General features: G+C 56.3%; 1 protein-coding gene across 1 annotated transcript; it reads left to right on the top strand.

The window, feature by feature from the left end:
- Positions 1-5,129: 5,129 nt before the first annotated feature.
- LOC119097857 (putative membrane protein C20F10.07) lies at positions 5,130-18,531 on the top strand. Its single transcript, XM_037220807.1, has 4 exons — positions 5,130-5,188; positions 16,022-16,098; positions 16,702-16,847; positions 18,001-18,531. The coding sequence occupies exons 1-4, from the start codon at positions 5,130-5,132 to the stop codon at positions 18,325-18,327; spliced, it is 609 nt and encodes a 202-aa protein (XP_037076702.1). The 3' UTR covers positions 18,328-18,531.
- The last annotated feature ends 1,172 nt before the right edge of the window (positions 18,532-19,703 follow it).

Raw genomic sequence — 19,703 nt, 5'->3', positions numbered from 1 at the left:
ATGCTGAGCTGAGGCGGCGTCGATGTCGGTGCTATGCTGAGCTGAGGCGGCGTCGATGTCGGTGCTATGCTGAGCTGAGACAGCGTCGATGCCGGTGCTATGCTGAGCTGGGACGGCGCCGATGTCGGTGCTATGCTGAGCTGAGACGGTGTCGATGGCGATGCTATATTGAGCTGAGGCGGCGTCGATGTCGGTGCTATGCTGAGCTGAGGCGGCGTCGATGTCGGTGCTATGCTGAGCTGAGACAGCGTCGATGTCGGTGTTATGCTGAGCTGAGACGGCGTCGATGTCGGCGTTATGCTGAGCTGAGACGGTGTCGATGTCGGTGTTATGCTAAGCTGAGACGGCGTCGATTTCGATGCTCGGCCGACCACGGTAGAGCTCGGCACGACCCCAGTTTCCGTCATGGCGCAGTGCCCGCCGGTGGGCCGGCCGCCTCGGTGCCCGACGCGGGAGCGCGGGTCAAAGCCGGGAGCACTATGACCCGCAATCAGTGTACACTGAACCTGCGATACAGGGGTGGCGCGTGTGACCGATAGCACTGGCTGCCGTCTTGGTGAAGTGTTTAGACACTCGCCGGCGGTTGTATTATCATGCGGCTGCACGGTGCGGAGGCACGTGTACAATGAACTGAACGGTAATACTTGGGTACGCAGCAATGAGCGGTAATACTGGGGCAGGACGATGACGTGACCAGGACGATCCTGCGTGGCCTCCCTGCTATGGCTTCCGGTGCCAAAAGCTGTCATCACGGTGCTCTTACTCCCAGGCTCTTCCTTCCCGGTCTACGTCAGGTGCAGTCCGCAGGCAATGCCCATGTCTACCTCAACATTCATTTCATATCTTTCCGCGATCAAGTGCGATGCATTTGGGTCGAGCACTTACAATCACATCACAGAAACAGTTCTAATAAGTTGACCACTCGTCAAACAGTTCTGCAATACCTTGAGCCATCGGCAATATTCGTTCGGTGCGTTCTACGCAATGATAACATCTTTATGTTACTTGGGGAGATCCCCCTATCAACAGTCCGGCGACGCTGCTGGCTGTGCCTGCCTGATTCACCGCACCAAGCTGTCTTGAGTAGCCTCTTCAGCCTCTCCACATATCTTCACTGATGCCACCATCTACTACGACTAAACTTACTCGTGAGGGACACCCGCATCACTGCTCGGGTCACTGCCATGCTCACAACTCGACCGCGTGCTCACATCAGTCACTGGGGGAAGGCTTAGACGAGACATCGGTACTTTGTCGCTTTCAGTTAGCCGAAAGGTAAGTTCATTGCCATTGGCGCGAGTGTTACTAGACTTCTTATGCTAAAACCTTTCTTGGATTCGTTTAAACGCCTTGACTAGTTTACGACTAAGCATATACAACAAACTATAACTATAAAGGGAAAACGAAACTAACGCCATGGCAAGCAAAATGCCAAAAAGATACGAGGACGTGGGTTACCGAGTGGAACGCCCGAGACCCTCTACCTCATCACAGCTATCACCCTGTTCTGTACGCCGTCGGAAGATATCTCCCGCTGACTGATGCTGGTATGGCGTCGGCTGCTCTGGAATAGCTGGCGGGCATGTCGGTCCGGAACCAGAACAAACGCGCTACGTGGTTCCTTTGCGCGTCTATTGACTACAACCGGGGTGGAGCAATGCCACGACATTGCATGGCACGTGAAGCCATTCCGGAAAGCTGCCCATTGAACAGGGATTACTCTAAGTGGACAACGACGACGTCAGAGCCTCAGCGGCAGGGGCCGTTCGGAAGACGCCAGTCCTCGGCAGAACATCGGCAGGAACGCCAGACAAGTACTGCCGACTGCGTCCCTCCCTTTGAGTGCGTCGGCGCGCGGGTGTCGCCCGGTGCCGGCGACGGCGTGGTCGGGCCGGGCCCGGCGCGGCGCGCTCAATATGGCGCGGGGCACACGCGGCACATGTTGGTGCATTGATCGCCGGCCGAGTGGAGCCGCGACCGCACCGCGGACGGACAGGTCAGCCGCGCGGGAGGCGCCGGACGAGCGCGGCGCGTGCGGGCGCGGGGCGTGGCGCACGGGGCGTGGCAGGCGGGACTGCGGGCGGGCGGGCGGCGCGGCGGCACGGAAGTGGCGGAAGGACGACGGAGGTGCCAGTCGCGAGCGCATCGCGCTTGCCGCGCGGCGGTCAGAGCCGGGTGGGACGCCGCGGCGCGCGCGTCGAGGGTCACATGCAATGTGAAGGCTGCGGGCCACGTCGATGCCAGTCGATGTTCAGTCAGTCGTGGGCGGCGCGTCGCCAGCGGAGGCCGACGGCGACCCGGCGGCGAAGGCGGCGTGACTCGAGAGGTGCGGCCTCGGCGCTCGCTCCGTACGGGTCCTGGGGAGGGGGGGGGGGGGGGGAGGGGCAGCAGGAGAAGCAGCAAGCGGCGCCGCCGGTCCACGATCCGCCGGCTCATCAATATGCAGTTGCCACCCGGCTGGGCCAGGGGACAGCCGGGGGGGGGGGGGGGAGCGGGTCCGCTAACCGCTGACCTTGCCTCCTCGCCGCGGGAACGTCAAGGGGCAGCGCTGCGACGCGCGGACGCGGGACGCGACGTGGTCAGCTGTGCCACCTCCTGGCGTCTAGGAGGCCCGGGTCCGGGGCGGATCCCGTCGGTCACGGCCGCGCGAGCGATTGGCGCAGACGAGACGTTGGCGATTGCGGACATCGCTCAGCTGTTAGATACAGTGATTAATATCTACTAGCTTTGAGCTGATAGAGTAATCTAATAGGTTAGACAATTTGTCTAAGAAGTTAGTAGAGTGGTTTTTCTCTTAAGATAAAGAGTGGTCGTTGGTTAATAAGTTCATAAGTTTAGAAAGTTAGTAGTTGGTTAATAAGTTAGAAAAGTCGTGTTCTAAGTTAGTAGAGTGGTTCTCACCCGCTATAGTTCTTACTTCGCTTCCCACGCTGCACGGCGAGGTGACAGCTGGCCTGGCGGCATTTCTAGAACAACTGATCGGGAAGTGAATTGATCAGCTGATCAAAAAGCAGCTTCGCCTGACGAGAGGTCGATGCTGTTTCGGGGCTGCTGAACACCTTGAACCTTTATTGCAGTCACTGTAAACATGCCGTGGGCTTCCATTTTAGTCGCCGTTACCGACGTAGTTTCGTTTCACTTTTTTTACTTTGGACCTAAGGAGCCACTGCGGACCCATCTGGTCTCGACGATCGGCACACGCCCTGCGGCGTGACGGTCCCAAGCCTCGTCAACATCCTCTGCGGCCGTGGCGAACGTGGGACAATCAACGGAAGCGCCACGCCCATTCACTCCCTCGGGGAAATTGTCCAGAAGCCGGCGAAGCCAACTGCCGCTGGCGCTGCTCCAAAGCGGACCCTGACATTGGAGCGTGGCCAGGCCAGCCTCTCAATGCTGCTCGCAGTGCTGGCCGATCGCGTTCGACCGCTACCAAAGGCGACTGCGGCATCGACCGCTCAGCAGGGATGGTGGGGCTTCATTAGTTCGGGCTCGCCGGCCGAGACCGAGTCACAGACACAGTCCGGACAGCAGCGACGGTGGGCGGCTGTCAGAACACCGGGCAGAGAGGGAGATTGTCCGGGCAACGGACAGCGGGAGACTGTCCAGACAACGGATAGAGAAGGAGACCGTCAGACCAACGGATGGAGAGGGACGGCAGAACGGCAGTTAGAACCGAGACGCAGTTGAAGCAAATTAATCGATGTAAAATATGGTGCAGAACAACACAAAGTGTCACCATCTCAAAGGCAGACAAGAATTGCTCATTTTGATGATAACTTTTATTCTACGCATTTGGAAGCGTCCATGTCGCACTTTGCACGGCGTGGTCGGAGATTGCGCTGAGGATTTACCGCGCCTGCATGGGCGGCAGTTTGAATTATTCAAACTTTAGGCGGTCAGGGACGCCGCGTGCCCTGAATAGCCGGAGCCAAGCACTCCCAGTTGATGTGCATGGTAGGCTTCAGCTCGCGCACAGACGTATTCAGTTCGCTGGACAAGACAAGTGTTGCCATATTCCATATGAGCCCAGACCCAATGCCCAAGTAACCGACCCAGCTGCCTCTAAAAAAGGCGCCACCGGGAGAAAAAAGACGTGAGCAGCAGACAAAAAACAACGTGACGTCGCGTCTTCTTTTTATAAGATCAGAAAGTGTGTCGCTCCTTTTTGTCCTTGTCAACGTCTTTACAGATATTAATGATGTTTATTTCATAACAATGGCCTCAGGGTTCATGCCTGAGTTTCGTTGGTGGAGTCCTCAACATGTGCAATATTGACCTATACCTTTTCTGTCACAGCTATCTTATCGTTCCACAGTATTCTGTCACGGCAACGGTAGATACTGAGCAAATCTGTACGCATCCGCGCTCCAACACGTTTTTTCCGGTCACACGCTGTGGACGGCGAGGTGGATGAAGTTTTCCGTCAAGTTTCAAGTTCCAAGTTTTTTATGTGGGCCTTAACCCCATTTCGTAGCGTCTGTCTTACCCGGAGCGAGGTGATGTTAAAATTACATTAATTCAAAATACGAAGAGCTGAAGTCCGGCAAAGCACTGGAGATGTGCCTTTAAAAAGTTGTCCTTTCGCCTCCCCAGTGGACTTCTGAAACTTCACTCCCGAACGATGACGTGGCCTACGTGTGGTGTGACGTTGCGATGACGCCACAGATCTGCGACCGATGATAACCAGCTCTGACTCTGTCCGAACTGAGGCTGGCAGCGCGCGTGACTGACTTCCGGCCTCCGTCCGGGCGTTTCCGGCTGCTTCCTGCCGTCGCCAGTTGGCGCCTGACGCTGCGATAGTCGTTGCCGCCGGCGGCGCTGCCAATAGATCCTCGGTGTGCCGGCGGGACCACCTGGGCCCGAGGTCCAGAGGTCCGACCGACCACCTGTCGTGCCATGACGCTATCGCTGCGCCGACTATCGAGGACCGGCGGGCGGCGTTATCAGCGCGGGCGACGCGTTTCCACGCGGCTGCGGCGGCGGCGGTGTCAGTTCTGGCCCGCCGCGCTGCCATGAGGCGCCTGAGTCGCTCCGTGGCCTACCTGCCGGCGGCGGCGCGGGAGGCGCCCGCCGCCGAGGCCGCGGCGAGCGCGCAGGAGGACCGGCGCTCGCGCGGTGACCTCTCGGAGATGTCGCACAGTGTCGTCAGTCTGTACTTGGAGGATGAGCGCGATATCAAGCGGCGCAGGTGAGGCCGGCGGCACGATCTGTGCTTCGGCTCAGGGACCGCCCTGATGCTAGCGCCCCGCCCGGGGTTCGGTACTTCGATTGGAAAGCTTTACCGCGACTGAGGCTGTTTGTCTCTCGGTTGGGCCGTCGCACCTCCGACGGATCTACGTGCCCAGACTGGACTTTGTGCCCACAGACCGGATCCTTGCGCCCAAACTGGGCCTCTGTACTTCGACTGGGCATCCCCGGCCCGCTTTAGTTTCTTAGACTCCACGGAAACTGTGCACCTTGACTGGACCTCCACACCCCACCGGACATCCTTACCCCACGGGGCCCCTGTGGCCTTACCGGATTATTAGATCATCTCAGGTCGCTGCGCTCGATTAGAACCTCGAACCCAATCTGGTGCCCTGCACGGCGACTGGGCCTCCACACTCCGACAGGACTTCCGAACCGCGACTGAGTCCCTGTACACTGCGAACATCATTTGCTCTGTGCGAGCATCCGTAGCCTCCGGCTGTGCCTCTGCACTTTTCCTGAACACCTTACCCAGATGAACTAATAGTTCAGCGGTGTCTACCTGGTTGGAGGTAGACGCAAATTAACTCCGCTGCCAAACGGTTCGGTTGGGGGTATGGGGTACAATGGGGGTACCTCAAGGATCAATTCTCGGCCCAATTCTGTTCTTAATGTAAATCAATGACTTGCCTAAATTAAGCAGTAACATGACATGCCTGTCTTACGCTGATGATACTGCGATTATTTTCAAAAATAAAAGTAGTGTGGAACTTCAAAACAATATCAAACCCTTTAGCTTCTAATGGCCTCCTGGTTCATTGCTAATTTTTTCCCTGAACATATCAAAAAAATTTACACAGCATTATACTGGCCTTTCTTCACAGTTCTAGCTAAATGTGCAAATTAATAATTCACTTATTGAAGGGAAAAAATAAATCAATTATCTTAGAGTACTCATTGACAAATCTCTTAAATTTACTGGCCACATTAATTTTGTTGCAAGCATAGTAAGGAGAAATAGTGGAATAATAAGTAGGGTTGGGTACTTCATTGACAAAATAACGTCACATCTGCTCTATAACACTTTAATTCTTCGTTATTCAAGTTACTGCTTGATTTGGGCCATAAATTATGCTTCCTCACTAGATCGGTTAGTAAGTTTGCAAAAAAGGTCCATGCGTCTAATAGAAAATGTGTATCCTCAGAGCTCAAAGCCAATCTTAAAATGATACAAAATTTTGAAACTATCGGATATTGCTAAATCCCAAATGTAAATTGTGACGCACAAATCTGTAGCTTCACAGCTCCCTGCATCAGTCGATTTAAGATACAAGCTCTACGAATCAAATGGCATGCATATGAGGCGAGTAAAACATTTAGACCAACCTTTCTCAAATCATAATTGTAGACTATTTACAACATCTTGCCTTGGCCCTAAGCTGTGGAACGACATTATGACATCACATTTTCCGAGAATAGCTGATATCTATGCATCAAAAACCATTAATAAAAACATCATCCACAAACATTTTGTGAATGCATATTAACGTAACCAACATATTTGAAGACATTGCAATCCTTTGCGCTGCACATGTGCAACGCACTTCATATTCAACCTCCTTCATGTTCCATAATCACGTTCTGATATAATTAAAGTCATGCACATGTACCCAAATTCACGGCGTTGGCTCCGGAAGTTCTTCCAGCGACAAGCCCCGCTTAACTGGGTGAACTCCCTTGACATTCAGCTCAAAACCCAGCACGAAAATGACCGGCTAACTGCCCCTCCGACTTGTGTGACCGTACAACCCTTACTAACACTGTCCTTCGGGTCCGTACCACCTCTTCGCCTGTTTCGTTACGTTTGTTTCCTCTTCCTAGCTGGGAGTGCCGCGACTTGATTTTATGTTTTCTGGTGTTAACGTATGGTTTATTGCGTCGCTGGGATTGGGGGAGGGCCGCTCCTGGTTACCTGTTCTTGGGTAACGGCATAGAAAAAAGTTTGTGCATATGGTCGATTGTAATCCCATTTCTAGGAGTCAGCCTCTTATCATGTGATTGAATCAATAATGCGTGCGGTAGCGGCCACATCGTTTCTGTCGCGGCGAAAACCTTCTGCATACGTCCTGCGGCGTGAACGACATCGATGGATGTCCGCTGCTGTTGGGTCATGCCGGAAGATCATGACCGGCGTGCTGACTGAGGCCCACACTTGCTTCGCTCTGCACAAGCACGGCAGTGGCCATGTAACGATGACGTGCGGTTTTGCTCGATGCCGAAAGCACAACTGGTGCCGTAATAAAGCGTGCAAGCTTTTTATCATTTTATTATTTCTGAATGATTGCGGTTGCGGCAATAATTGCTGTTGGTTTGATGTCTGGAACGCAGTTGATGGCGTCATGAGCGGTAAAAGTCATTTCTTTCAGAAATACAAATTGCATGCCAGCGGAAAACAAAATACTGAGCGATTAGCCAGCTGACGCGGGTGCGGCGCCAACGTCATAGGAGTGCGTACAGGTTCGGTATATTGTTCCTTTAGTTTGTTTTAGCAGCGTAGGGTAAACGTTACAGGTGGCTTTCGTAGCAAACGCCGGACAGATTTCATTGGTGGCTTTAGGTGAGGCAGCGCTAATGAATCTGCTAACAAATTAGGTATTATGCATTTGTTGACGTGTTGCGCGTTGTGTAGAGCTGGCTCAGCGAATGTGAATGCAGATGGCCCTCAAACACGGCATTGCGGCTAAGCACACTATCGCGATAGCGTATCTACGACATATCCACTGAGGTCCGCATTATCTGGCGACGACAATGTCGTTCTTGACCGCCGTTAGCTCTTTGGAGTAGCCACGCTCGCCCCTCTTCAGAAAGCTGTGTGACGAGACCAAAGTGCGGAGCGGCGGTCGATGCTTGTTTGTTGTGTGACGGAAACGTGATCGCACTTTTGCATCAGTCATTCAAGATTACTTAATAATTTGTGGTTGGGAGTGATTAAAATTCAGGATCTCAGAAGGAAATAAGCACCATGAACTTTTAATCAAATTACCAGGTGGCTTTAGCCGTGACGTCAGTGAAATCTCTGTCAATTCAGCGGACGCAGCCCAAGCTGGGCCGTGGCTATCGTGGGCTCAGGCACGTGAAAACTTAGCCGCCGTTCGATCTATGAAATCGAAAACAGGCATCTTCTTATTGTTTAACCCAGACTTGCTCTTGAAATAGGCACTAAACCAACTAGAGACATTCATTTGTATAAACACCGTGCACGCGTCAAATCAGAGCATGTTCGGTTTTTCGCCTAGTTGTTGAGCGGCCGGATGAAATCGCGCCAGAATTTCACACGTGAACACTGAAACCGGGCACATCGTTGTCGCCATGCGGTCACCTTCTTGGCTATCTCCGTCCCATTGACTTTTTCTAGAAGTGGCTGCTCTTCTACTACGCCGATAACGACTTGGCCCACTGAATTGGCTCCCAGACAAGTGAGGCGCAAGGACCACGGCCGGAGCCGCGGCGTGGTGACCTGATCCGAGTTTGGCAGGCTACGTCCGGACCGCTGTTGCCACCTCCGGCCGACCCCGCTCCCCCCCCCCCCCCCCCTGGTGCGTTCTCCGCTGCCAAAGGTCGGGGTGATATCCGCCGGCTGCATTAGGTCAAGGGGCATCGGTCACCGACGTGAGGGGGATGGCCGGCGCGCGCTCGTTAATCGCTGACGGGGCGAGTCGCCTGTCGCCGCCGGCCGGCTGGTCAGCAACTCCCGCCACCGCGCCAGGCCTGTAATCATCGCCAGGAAATCCCCGTCGCGCTGCCTGGCAGAATTCGTGTCGTATTCCTTCATAACGCATTTCTTGGTGCGCAGTATTTCGCCAGCAAGTCCTCGAGTCGCATGATGATGTAAGGTGTTTCTTCGAGCGCAGATCTTCTTAAGCACAGATATCATGAAGTGCAAATCTTCGTAACGCAGAATCAATGCGAGTATTTCTTTGCATCGCGTCTTTCCGTACATGCGCTCAGTCGCATACGCATATTTTCGCATTGTTCGATATGCATGCGCAATTTTTGCTATGAATTTTTTGTCGCGTACGCAAGTCTTCGTAGTGCATCACGCCGTATGCGCTATAAGTTTGCCCTATTTCGTTTTCGTCCATTCTCATTTTCTTTGCAATTATTCACATTTCCAGCTATTCGACGGCAGGGTCCAGTCACGCTTAAACGGGTATTGAACAAGTTAGCGCACAACTCGGTTATGCTTTTCAAATATACAAACATAAAATTACATAAGATAAAATAACATCCATAGCCCGATGGCAACGGGAACCTGTCTCCAGATTTGTCTAAATCGACAACGGCACGTTTCGCTCGTGCGACTTCCGGGGTACACACTCTAATGTTTGTGAGATACTGATCCAGGTGTCCAACCTTTTAGGGACTGGGCTGGCAAGCGGGCGGGGGTTAATCGCAGGAACTTGGCCTAGGCGGATGTCAAGGAGGTGGTACCTCCTCCCCGCCCTTTGAGCCGAACAGTAAACAACAAATTCTGGATGATTTCGAAGCAAGTTTGTCATAATGTGCAGAATTGGGGGAAAATTTGACTTATTTCTCTCCATGGAAAATTTGGCTACATCACTGGGATATGACTAAAGACCAGTGCAGGTAGGACAAGGTATGGATGACGGCAGTCAGGGAAGAGGTAGGACAGGGTATTAATGACGGCAGTCAGGGAAGAGGGCGTGCGACGCGTTCCGTCATCCTGAGTCTTAGGGAACAACATACTGGAAAGGAATGGGATGAATGAATAAATAACCAACACAAATGATGAACAAATAACAGATTATCAATTGCTTTTTGGACATCCATCATAAGCTGTTATCTTCGGCAGGAAGTATTGTGTTCAGCAACTTGCCCCACTCATGGAGGGGGACTCCAATCACCGTCATAAAAAGCGTCTGCTCCCAGGAGCTCTGTACCCTAACAGACGGGGATCTACCCGCGTTAGATACTTACCGTCCTCCACTGACATCAGGTATAAAAGCTAAAGAACAGTGATATGGTCTGGCCCAGCCTACCCCTCCTGTCTCGGACGACAAACTGTGCTTTATTCGTCGCACAATGGTTTGCGCTGTCAGTTTTCTGCTCAGCACGTGTTCAGAAATTGTCGCTCAGCCAATCAGCCAAGTCGTCGGTACGTGATGCAAGCTGATATTCGCCCCGCGCGGCTAGTACAAAAAATGAGCAGCATTTCCGTGTCGTTCAGCATGTGCCGCTGCAGAGATATCGCAAAGTTCAGCCGCGAAGAGATTTATCATGCGGAAGTATTCAATTTGATTATCAACCGAATCCAAACATTTGTACTGCACGCTGAAAGATGCTTAGAAAAGCCACTTACGCAAGGCCAAATCTCGCAAAATGCCGCAAAACCCGTGGTCGAACCGCCGGCGAGCGTGTTTGCCGTGCGGGTATACGTTCGCACAGGCGATCCGCTCAGCTGACTCACCGCCAAGGGCTGACGCATCACCGAACTTTGAAGCCCATCGAAACTCCGACTCCGACAGCGGTGCAGCCGCCAGACGGGCGCGGTGTGGGCTAGCAGCCCTCCCCCCCCCCCCCCTGTCTCCTCAACGAAGCCCCAGCCAGTCGCGGCGGGGGCCGGTCCCCCCTCCCTGAACTCCCCAACGAAGCTCCAGCCAGTCGCGGTGGAGTTGGCGCTCCTCCCCTCCCCCTGACTCCCAACGGAGCTCTGGTCAGTCAGGCTCGGTGGGGGTCGGCGCCTGCCCACCCCTTCATGCACTGCTTGTGGCGTCGTCTGCGAGTCGTTGGTGTCGCGTCGAAATCGATGTCTGACGATCCAGACACTGCCGGCGGCGACCCGGCGTTGGCGACGGCGAGGCTGTGGCCCGAGGCGGGGCAGGGCGGGGCGGGGTACAACGGTTCGGAGCCCCACCTCGCCGGCCGCAGTCCGGTTCCGGCCCGGCGTCAGAGGTGCAGCTTCCGGACCGATCCGGTGGGCGAGCGGAGCACCGCGGCCCCGGGTCCTCCCTGGTGGTCCCGGAGGTCCCGGGTCCCGGGCGCGAGGAAACGGCACTGCGAGCCTTGCGGCACGGCAGTGAAGCGGGACAGGCCCGACCAGGCGGTGGTGGAGCGGGACAGGCCCGACAAGGGCGCCGCGGAGCGGGGCAGGCCCGGCGGGACGGCGGTGGAGCGGGACAGGCCCGACGAGCGCGCCGCGGAGCGGGGCAGGCCCGACGAGACGGCGGTGGAGCGGGACAGGCCCGACGAGGGCGCCGCGGAGCGAGGCAGGCCCGACGAGACGGCAGTGGAGCGATACAGGCCCGACGAGGCCGCAGCGGAACGGGACAGGCCCGACGAGGCCACAGCGGAGCGAGACAGGCCCGACGGGACCGCAGCGGAGCGGGACAGGCCGACGAGGCCACAGCGGAGCTGGACAGGCCCGACGAGGCCACAGCGGAGCGGTACAGGCCCGACGTGACTGCGGTGGAGCGGGACAGGCCCGACGAGACGGCGGTGGAGCGGGACAGGCCCGACGAGACGGCGGTGGAGCGGGACAGGCCCGACGAGGCCGCAGCGGAGCGATACAGGCCCGACGAGGCCGCAGCGGAGCTGGACAGGCCCGACGAGGCCACAGCGGAGCGAGACAGGCCCGACGGGGCCGCAGCGGAGCGGGACAGGCCCGACGAGGCCACAGCGGAGCGAGACAGGCCCGACGAGACGGCGGGGGAGCGGGACAGGCCCGACGAGACGGCAGTGGAGCGGGGCAGGCCCGACGAGACGGCGATGGAGCGGGACAGGCCCGACGATACGGCGGTGGAGCGGGACAGGCCATACCAGGCCACTGTGGAGTACCAACCATGCCATGGAAGGGGTGGGAGTGTCCCGAGCAGGGTGTCAGCTGCAGCGGAGAATGGGTCGTGGTTCTTAGCTTGCACTCGCGAGAGCATGTACTGCTTGGCACGCCATCTCTACAGAGTGCGTGCTGCTGGGCACGCCTTCGTTCGAGCCTTGCACCAGAGCATCATTCTAGACTTGGTTCGCCCCATTTCCGGTATAGTCGCCAAGCGGTTAGGAGTAGTTTTTAGCCGTCACTGGCGCGGTGTAGTTTTTACCAGGCATCTTTTAATGAGCGTTTGTGTGAGTTTTTTTTTCTTCGGTTTGTGTCCAGTCTGCCGAGCCAGTCCGTTAAAGATTGCGCATGTACAGTGCCTGCCACTCGCGCGCTCGGTGTGACTTGTGATTGACATTATTCCTGGTATGGTACAGTCAGTCTCACAACACATGCTGATAGCATCTCTGACTCTTTGAGTGCCCCATCCCTGATGTCAGGAAGCTCATAAAAGACAAAGCAGACAGGATCCATCCGGAGCTGGCAGCCTTTGAGGCCTGAGGGATTCGGTGCCATCAGACTGTGATGTCTGAGTCTCACCCGCCTAGCAGTAACGCCTCTGAATGCCCGTCTTTCACGTTTCTCAATGCACGTGCCGTTCTGTCAATGGCCCCGACAAGGAAGCTAGGGCTATTTTTGTCGCGGTCTTTCAGTTGCAACGATGTGTTGTGCGAGAGCTTCTTTCCTGTTCGATGAGAACCGACGGATTATGCCACGCGTGACAAAGAATGAATCACTGATGAAGAGCATTGCCCAATGTGCTATTGCAGCTCACGTCAAAGACAATGATAGCCATCGGCTTAAAAAGCAATGTTAAAGTACATAGACAATGGTACGTGACAGTGAGCGACAGTGAGCGATATATATATATATATATATATATATATATATATATATGTATGTGTGTGTGTGTGTACACATGTATATGTATATACCTCGATTGCAATAGCCGCTTCCGGGTGCGTTCGCGGCTGGCGGAAGCCGTGAGGACCACCTCACGCTCCGTGATGTGCCTAGTGGGCGTGTAGGAAGCTTGCCCGACCTTCTGTCACAGTTCCGTGGACCAGCTCGGGTAAATGGCAGCACCCAGCGGCGTCCGTGGGCTTCCAGTCTTTGGTGGTCAGGCGGAGGTCCGGTGCTGCTCCTGAAGGGTGCACGGTCATGCCAGGGTCATCCGCGTTGTGGGGTGCCGTTGGCAGACTTCATCGGGGTGGCTCCGTCGTGTTGCAAAGTGGACGGTCGATGAATCAAAATCCGATAGCGCGCACCGCGCTGGAAAGTAGTTTGCGTATGGGCTGTGGAGCACAAATAGAAGTGAAGTGGGTCACTTCGATCGAAGCTTACGAATGACGCGGCTGGGAGGCTCGCGCGGCACCGGGGCCCGTTACAGTGGATTACAGGGCCGACGCCCAGCGAACGCCTGTTCGGCCGCAGAGGAAGCCGATCAACGTCGCATGCCGCGTGGGAGGCAGACGGCTGAGGTCGATCGCGAGCCGCCCACTTGCCGCGGCCTGCAGCTGCGGCCTGCCGGAAGGGCATCTGCTGAGCTGCTTCAAGCGTGGGCTGTGTCGAGCCCTCCTGAGACCGCAGTCAGCCCTGAGCCCCGGTCTGAGCCGCGCAGACTGCGCGGCTCCACAGCTGGAGGTCCTGTTCGGACAGGTCCTGTTCGGACAGGTCTGGAGGTCCTGTTCTGGAGATCCTGTTCTGGAGGTCCCGTTCGGACAGGTCTGGAGGTCCTGTTCTGGCGGTCCTGTTCAGGCAGATCTGAAGGTCCTTTTCTGGAGGTCCTGTTCGGTCAGGTCTGAAGGTTCTGTTCTGGAGATCCTGTTCGGACAGGTCTGGAGGTCCTGCTTCTGGCGGTCCTGTTCAGGCAAATCTGAGGGTCCTGTTCTGGAGGTCCTGTTCGGACAGATCTGAATGTCCTGTTCTGGAGGTCCCGCTCGGACAGGTCTGAAGGTCCTGTTCTGGAGGTCCTGCTCGGACAAGTCTGGAGGCCATGTTCATGGAGGTCCCGTTCAGGCAGATGCGTCTCTCTCAGTCGTCGCCGCCCACACGCGCTGCGGTCCCCGTGGAGGCGCGCCGACCGCCTTTGCGGAGCGGGCACTGCTGGACGGGAGTAGGCCCGACCGGGCCTAGGAGAAGACTCGACCGGACCTGGGAGTAGACCCGACCGGGCCCGGGAGTAGGCCCGACCGGGCCTGGGAGTAGACCCGACCGGGCCTGGGAGTAGACCCGACCGGACCTGGGAGTAGACCCGACCGGGCCAGGGAGTAGACCCGACCGGACCTGGGAGTAGACCCGACCGGGCCCGGGAGTAGGCTCGACCGGGCCTGGGAGTAGACCCGACCGGGTATGGGAGTAGACCCGACCGGGCCTGGGAGAAGACCCGACCGGGCCAGGGAGTAGACCCGACCGGGCCTGGGAGTAGACCCGACCGGGCCGCACAGAGATCTTCCCGTCGTGGTCGATGAACCCGCTGCGCTGCGGTCGTCCGTGATGCACACGCGTCCCACTCAGCAGCTGAGAAGGCATGGAGACCGTTGTGTGTGTTTCCAATGGCGTGCTTAGGTAGGCGCGCTTAGCAAGGTTTTGGATGTTTTCTGTGCTCTGAATGGACGCTCTCAAGCAGTAAATGATGCGAATGAAGGTATTCGCTCGCCGTTTCGGGCACGCGGGATCGATGGTACTGGGGTATCGTTTGGAAAGGCTGGGAAAATCCCCTCCTTCAAAGCTATTGCGATATTTTCAGCCTCCAACGGCTATCCCAACAGCAGCCCAGCCGCGTCACGCGACTAAAAACCAGCATGTAAGATTCGAGGCGCCTTCTAGCCCATCCGTCCCGTCTCAAGCTTCATCATGACCGATAAAGCCCATCGAGGATAACGAACCCCACCCGATCGTCCCGCCCAGCTCCCCTCTGGGACGACGTGTGTGACATGAGCACGTCACGATCACGTCACATGTCCGACGCGACTCGTTCTCGGTGAGGGCCACGCCGGGGCGATGGCTCTCCGCGTGCCGTTGACCCACATCCGCGGCTGTCACGTACCGGTTCGGTAGTGTTCACTGCCCCTCACGTAGTGGCGTCGCCTGCGCGTGACCCTGTGACATCGCGGAGCCGGTGGCGTGAACCGCGTTACACCTGCCGAATCACTCATCCTACCCATCGCATCACGTCCCGCCATCGCGTCCCATCCGGTCATCATGTCACATCCCGTCATCACATCACATCCCGTCATCATATCACACTCCGTTATCGGATTCAAAGTCGGTCTTGGCATTACATCCCGTCATCACATTACACACGCCTGTCACTCATCATCACGTCACATGCCACATGGCGTCACCACATCGCATTACATCATCATGTCAGACACGCCGTCGCATCATTGCATCAAACACATCATCACATCACATCGCATTAGTACATCACATAAGTCATCGGATCGCACCACGTTATCGCATTCCGTCTCGTCATCACATAACGTTGTCACATTGCATCTCGTCATCACATCACATGTCTTCATCACGTCACACGACGCCATCACATCACATCGGCCCTCACCATCGGCTCGACGGCGGCCGCCCCGCCATGAGGACACGCCCTGAGCTCTTCCAGGCGACGACGGCACGACGCTGCTGCTGGAGCCCAAGCGCCGTCAACACATTAACTCTTTCCTCGAGCGAGCCGTAATGGCCGGCGGCAATGGCTTTTGTAGATGGAAACATTACGTGACATTTATACTCGAGTCAGTTCAACAGTTTGCTGGACCGCGAAGCGCGTCTGAATTGGTCCCCCGTCTCCTGCTCTGCCTCGCGGTGCCTCGCGCCCTCGCTCTCGCCATACACTCGGCCGCGCCGCGCCGTGCTGCAGACCTTCCTGTGCTGCTTCGCGGCGCCTCGCCCTGGCCATTTCCTCACGGACGCCGCGCCGTGTTCCAGACACGCGCTGCGCAGCCTCAGCCGCAGCACCCCCATGATGAACCGGCTGGACTCGCAGCCGTCGTTCGAAGTGTCACGTTCGCAGCGCAAGTTCCTGCGGCGTTTTTAAGGACCTGGACGCCCACGAGAAGATCGTTTAAATGTGAGTGGGGCCGGGCAGAGCCGGGCCGCTGGGGGGGGGGGGGGGGGGCGTGGGAAGGTGGTTGGCGGTGGGGTAGGGGGGGGAGGGAGGAGGGCGTAAAGACCGTGTGAAACGTGGCTGGACTAGGCCGCGAGACGGGGCTAGGAATAACTGCGAGATAGGGACTGAAGGCTGCCATGAAATGGAAGCTAGAGAAGACACGAGATTGGAATGCTCAGAACACCGCTGGTGCGCGAGGTAGTAGCATTCTAAGTTCCGCGAAATGGGAGTTTATGACGTTAAGCACAATACTGATGGGGCAGCACGTTTGTCCAAAAGCGCAGCTTGCACGCAATACAGCTGAAATTGGACGTTCACGGTCCAGCTTGCAAGGGAAAAAGTTTGGTGATGATGTATTCGGATGCCGGCATTTTCACCATGTTGCAGTTTTCACGATCGATGATCTTTCAAAACAGCATCGCCGCGCTCCGAACAAGGCAACGTGCTATATCAATCGTTTTTATTCGTGTCTGTCAGCTTTCGGCCGTGTGGTGAGCAGTGGGAATGGTGCCTGAGGGCGTGGTCACCACTGGTGTTTCAGCGTTCTCATGTGCGCTGGTGAGCGACATTCTGCTGCAGGGCCGGCTCTACGTCACCAGTCATCACTTCGCCTTCTACTCCAACCTCTTCGGGCACGTTACCAGGGTAAGTCACAGCGTCGTCGTTTGTACCCCGCCAGTCACTTGTTCGCCTTTCACCTTTTCCACCCTCTTTTCATCTTCTTAGGCCACGCCATCATGGCGCAGAACAAGGCAGGTTGCCACTATATTGATGACAAACTGAATTATCATGACATGCGGGCAGTTGGGGTCCCCCTGCCACGGTTTTCTGTCGTGAAAACACTTAGCGGAGACCGATATTGGATTAGCCCAGTGCAGTAATTGGACGTTGGATGTCCCTGCCGTATTGCGTCCTAAAATATGCGTGAATAAATGCTACCGAGGTCATAAGTAATGGTTATCGATCCCTCATAATGGTGAATGCACGTAAACACGCGTGAAATAAGCGTCCATTCTCCATTGTTTTGATTGTCATACGCATCAACCTTGTGGCTTACGATGGTTCAATACAAAACAGGATAGTCGGTTCAGTCCCAGGTAATGAAATAATACCCAGATGGCTTTGCACCCCATGAATGTTATGAATATGTGCCACTTCGTAGTATCATGTCATAAAGCTTTGTTACCGTTCGACGCTCAGATTCTTGTACTCGCGCAGCCAAAAGCACAGGACAGAGACGCAGTAGTTCACAACTTGACAACCGTGCAGCATGCATCTCGTGGTGTTGCTCGTAATATCAATTTTAAAATCTTACCTTCCCAGTGACCTTCACCAAATACCGACACCGTACTGCAAGGTGCGGATTTCGTGCTGCCAAATGTCACCGATAAATACTGCTCCCGCGTCACCAGATACTGGCGCGCGCCGCCAGATACTGCTCCCGTGTCACCAGATAATGGCTCGCGCCACCAGATACTGCCCCGTGCTACCAGATTATAACCAGTGCCGCCAGATACCGCTTTCGCGTCACGATACTGGCCCGCGCCGCCAGATACTGCTCCCGTGTCAGCAGATACTGGCTCGCGCCGCCAGATTCTGCTTCCACGTCACCAGATACTGGCCCGCGCCGCCAAATAATATTCCCGTATCACCAGATACTGGCCCGAGCCGCCAGATACTGTTCGCGCGTCACCAGATACTGGCCCGCGCCGCCAAATAATATTCCCGTGTCACCAGATACTGGCTCGCGCCGCCAGATACTGTTCGCGCGTCACCATATACTGGTCCACGCTTCCAGATACTGATTCCGTGCTCGCTGGTGCTGGCCATCACCAAGGAGAAGACGGCGCGCATCATCCCCAACGCGGTGGCCGTGGTGAGCAGCGAAGGCCGCCACGTGTTCGGTAGCCTGCTCAGCCGTGACTCGGCCTTCGAGACCATGGTGCGCGTATGGCGCAAGGAGATCGGTCGAGACGAGCCCGATCTCTCCTCGAACGGCAAGGAGGTGAGGCTCGCACGAGCGTCGCTGGGACGAGGATCGCTACACGGGCTCTTGACGGCAGGGACGAGGATTGGTACACGGGCTCTTGACGGCAGGGACGAGGATCGGTGCACGGGCTCTTGACGGCAGGGACGGGGATCGGTACACGGGCTCCTGACGGCGGGGACGAGGATCGGTACATGGGCTCTTGACGGCAAGGACGAGGATCGGTAAATGGGCTCTTGACGGCAGGAACGAGGATCGGTACACGGGCTCTTGACGTCAGGGGCGAGGATCGGTACACGGGCTCTTGGCAGCAGGGACGAGGATCGGTACACGGGCTCTTGACGGCAGGGACGAGGATTGGTGCACCGCTTCCCGACTCGGCTTAGGTTTTATGTTTCGCTGTTAACTGAACGTTTCTGCATTTACACATATTTTCTTCTCCGAGCTAGCTTATTTCTGTTTAAAGTGTTGTTTATGGAGGGTAATGAATACGTTTTATTAATTGCATCATTTCGGCGTCATGAAATGTTGGTTATTGCTCCATTTACACATTGATTCCATAGCGCTGTGTGTGTGTGTGTGTGTGTGTGTGGTGTGTGTGTGTGTGTGTGGTGTGTGTGTGGTGTGTGTGTGTGTGTGTGTGTGAGTGCGTGCGTGCGTGCGTGCGTGCGTGCGTGCGTGCGTGCGTGCGTGCGTGCGTGCGTGCGTGCGTGCGTGCGTGCGTGCGTGCGTGCGTGCGTGCGTGCGTGCGTGCGTGCGTGCGTGCGTGCGTGCGTGCGTGCGTGCGTGTGTGTGTGTGTGTGTGTGTGTGTGGTGTGTGTGTGTGTGTGTGTGTGTGTGTGTTGGGTGTGTGTGTGTGTGTGTGTGTGTGTGTGTGCCGCTTGGCAACCGCCGTCGTAATACCCTGTTGTGCGGGTTCCTGTGGATGCGCCAGTAAATTGCTCCCCGAGTCCTCGGAGCTGGCGGTTTGGTCGGTGCAGGCCACGAAGTGGACGCTGAACAGACGCCGGCTGCCCTCGATCCCGACGGCTTCACACAGCCAAACAGAGGCACGCGTCTCAGAGCGAGAGCACGTGAGCGTCTGGCAGCCCGCTTGTGCTGAATGCCGCCGCGTTTTGCCCGAGTTCCGCGTTGGGGGCTTCCGGCGAAGCCCGGCTCCGAGTGACCCAGTAATGGGATCCGCGCGGCGGTGGCGCCGCCGGCGCGCCATCCGGTCGCCTTCTCACGGCGGGCGGGCGGCTGTGTGCCCCACGCGGCGAACGTGACGCGACTGATTGGGGTTGATTCGGATGCGGATGTTGGTAGTCGTTCCCCGGACTGTTTGCGATCATGCTGACTTTGCCGTTGGGGGCCATCGGCGGCGCGGATGTTGCCGATGCGACGAATGGTTTTACTGCGGTGGGCGTACTCGTACTGAAACAGAGTTAGCAAGGCTAATCCGTTCTGATCGCGGAATCCTTGTCAAGGGAACCACCTCATGTAATTCGCTCTGACGTTGGCAATTCGAATCCAGC

The sequence above is a fragment of the Pollicipes pollicipes genome, unplaced genomic scaffold, assembly GCF_011947565.3.
Source record: "Pollicipes pollicipes isolate AB1234 unplaced genomic scaffold, Ppol_2.1 Scaffold_4602;HRSCAF=5417_pilon_pilon_pilon, whole genome shotgun sequence".
NCBI lineage: Eukaryota > Metazoa > Arthropoda > Thecostraca > Pollicipedomorpha > Pollicipedidae > Pollicipes > Pollicipes pollicipes.
This window is presented reverse-complemented; position numbering and strand designations above follow the sequence as displayed.

Excerpts from the sequence above, each read along its gene's own strand:
- LOC119097857 (XM_037220807.1), top strand. The coding sequence starts at position 5,130 with ATGTCGCACAGTGTCGTCAGTCTGTACTTGGAGGATGAGCGCGATATC. Across the intron at positions 16,099-16,701 it reads GCCGTCGTTCGAAGTGTCAC|TGGGAATGGTGCCTGAGGGC; the intron begins GTTCGCAGCGCA and ends TGTGGTGAGCAG. Across the intron at positions 16,848-18,000 it reads TCTTCGGGCACGTTACCAGG|ATACTGATTCCGTGCTCGCT; the intron begins GTAAGTCACAGC and ends CCACGCTTCCAG.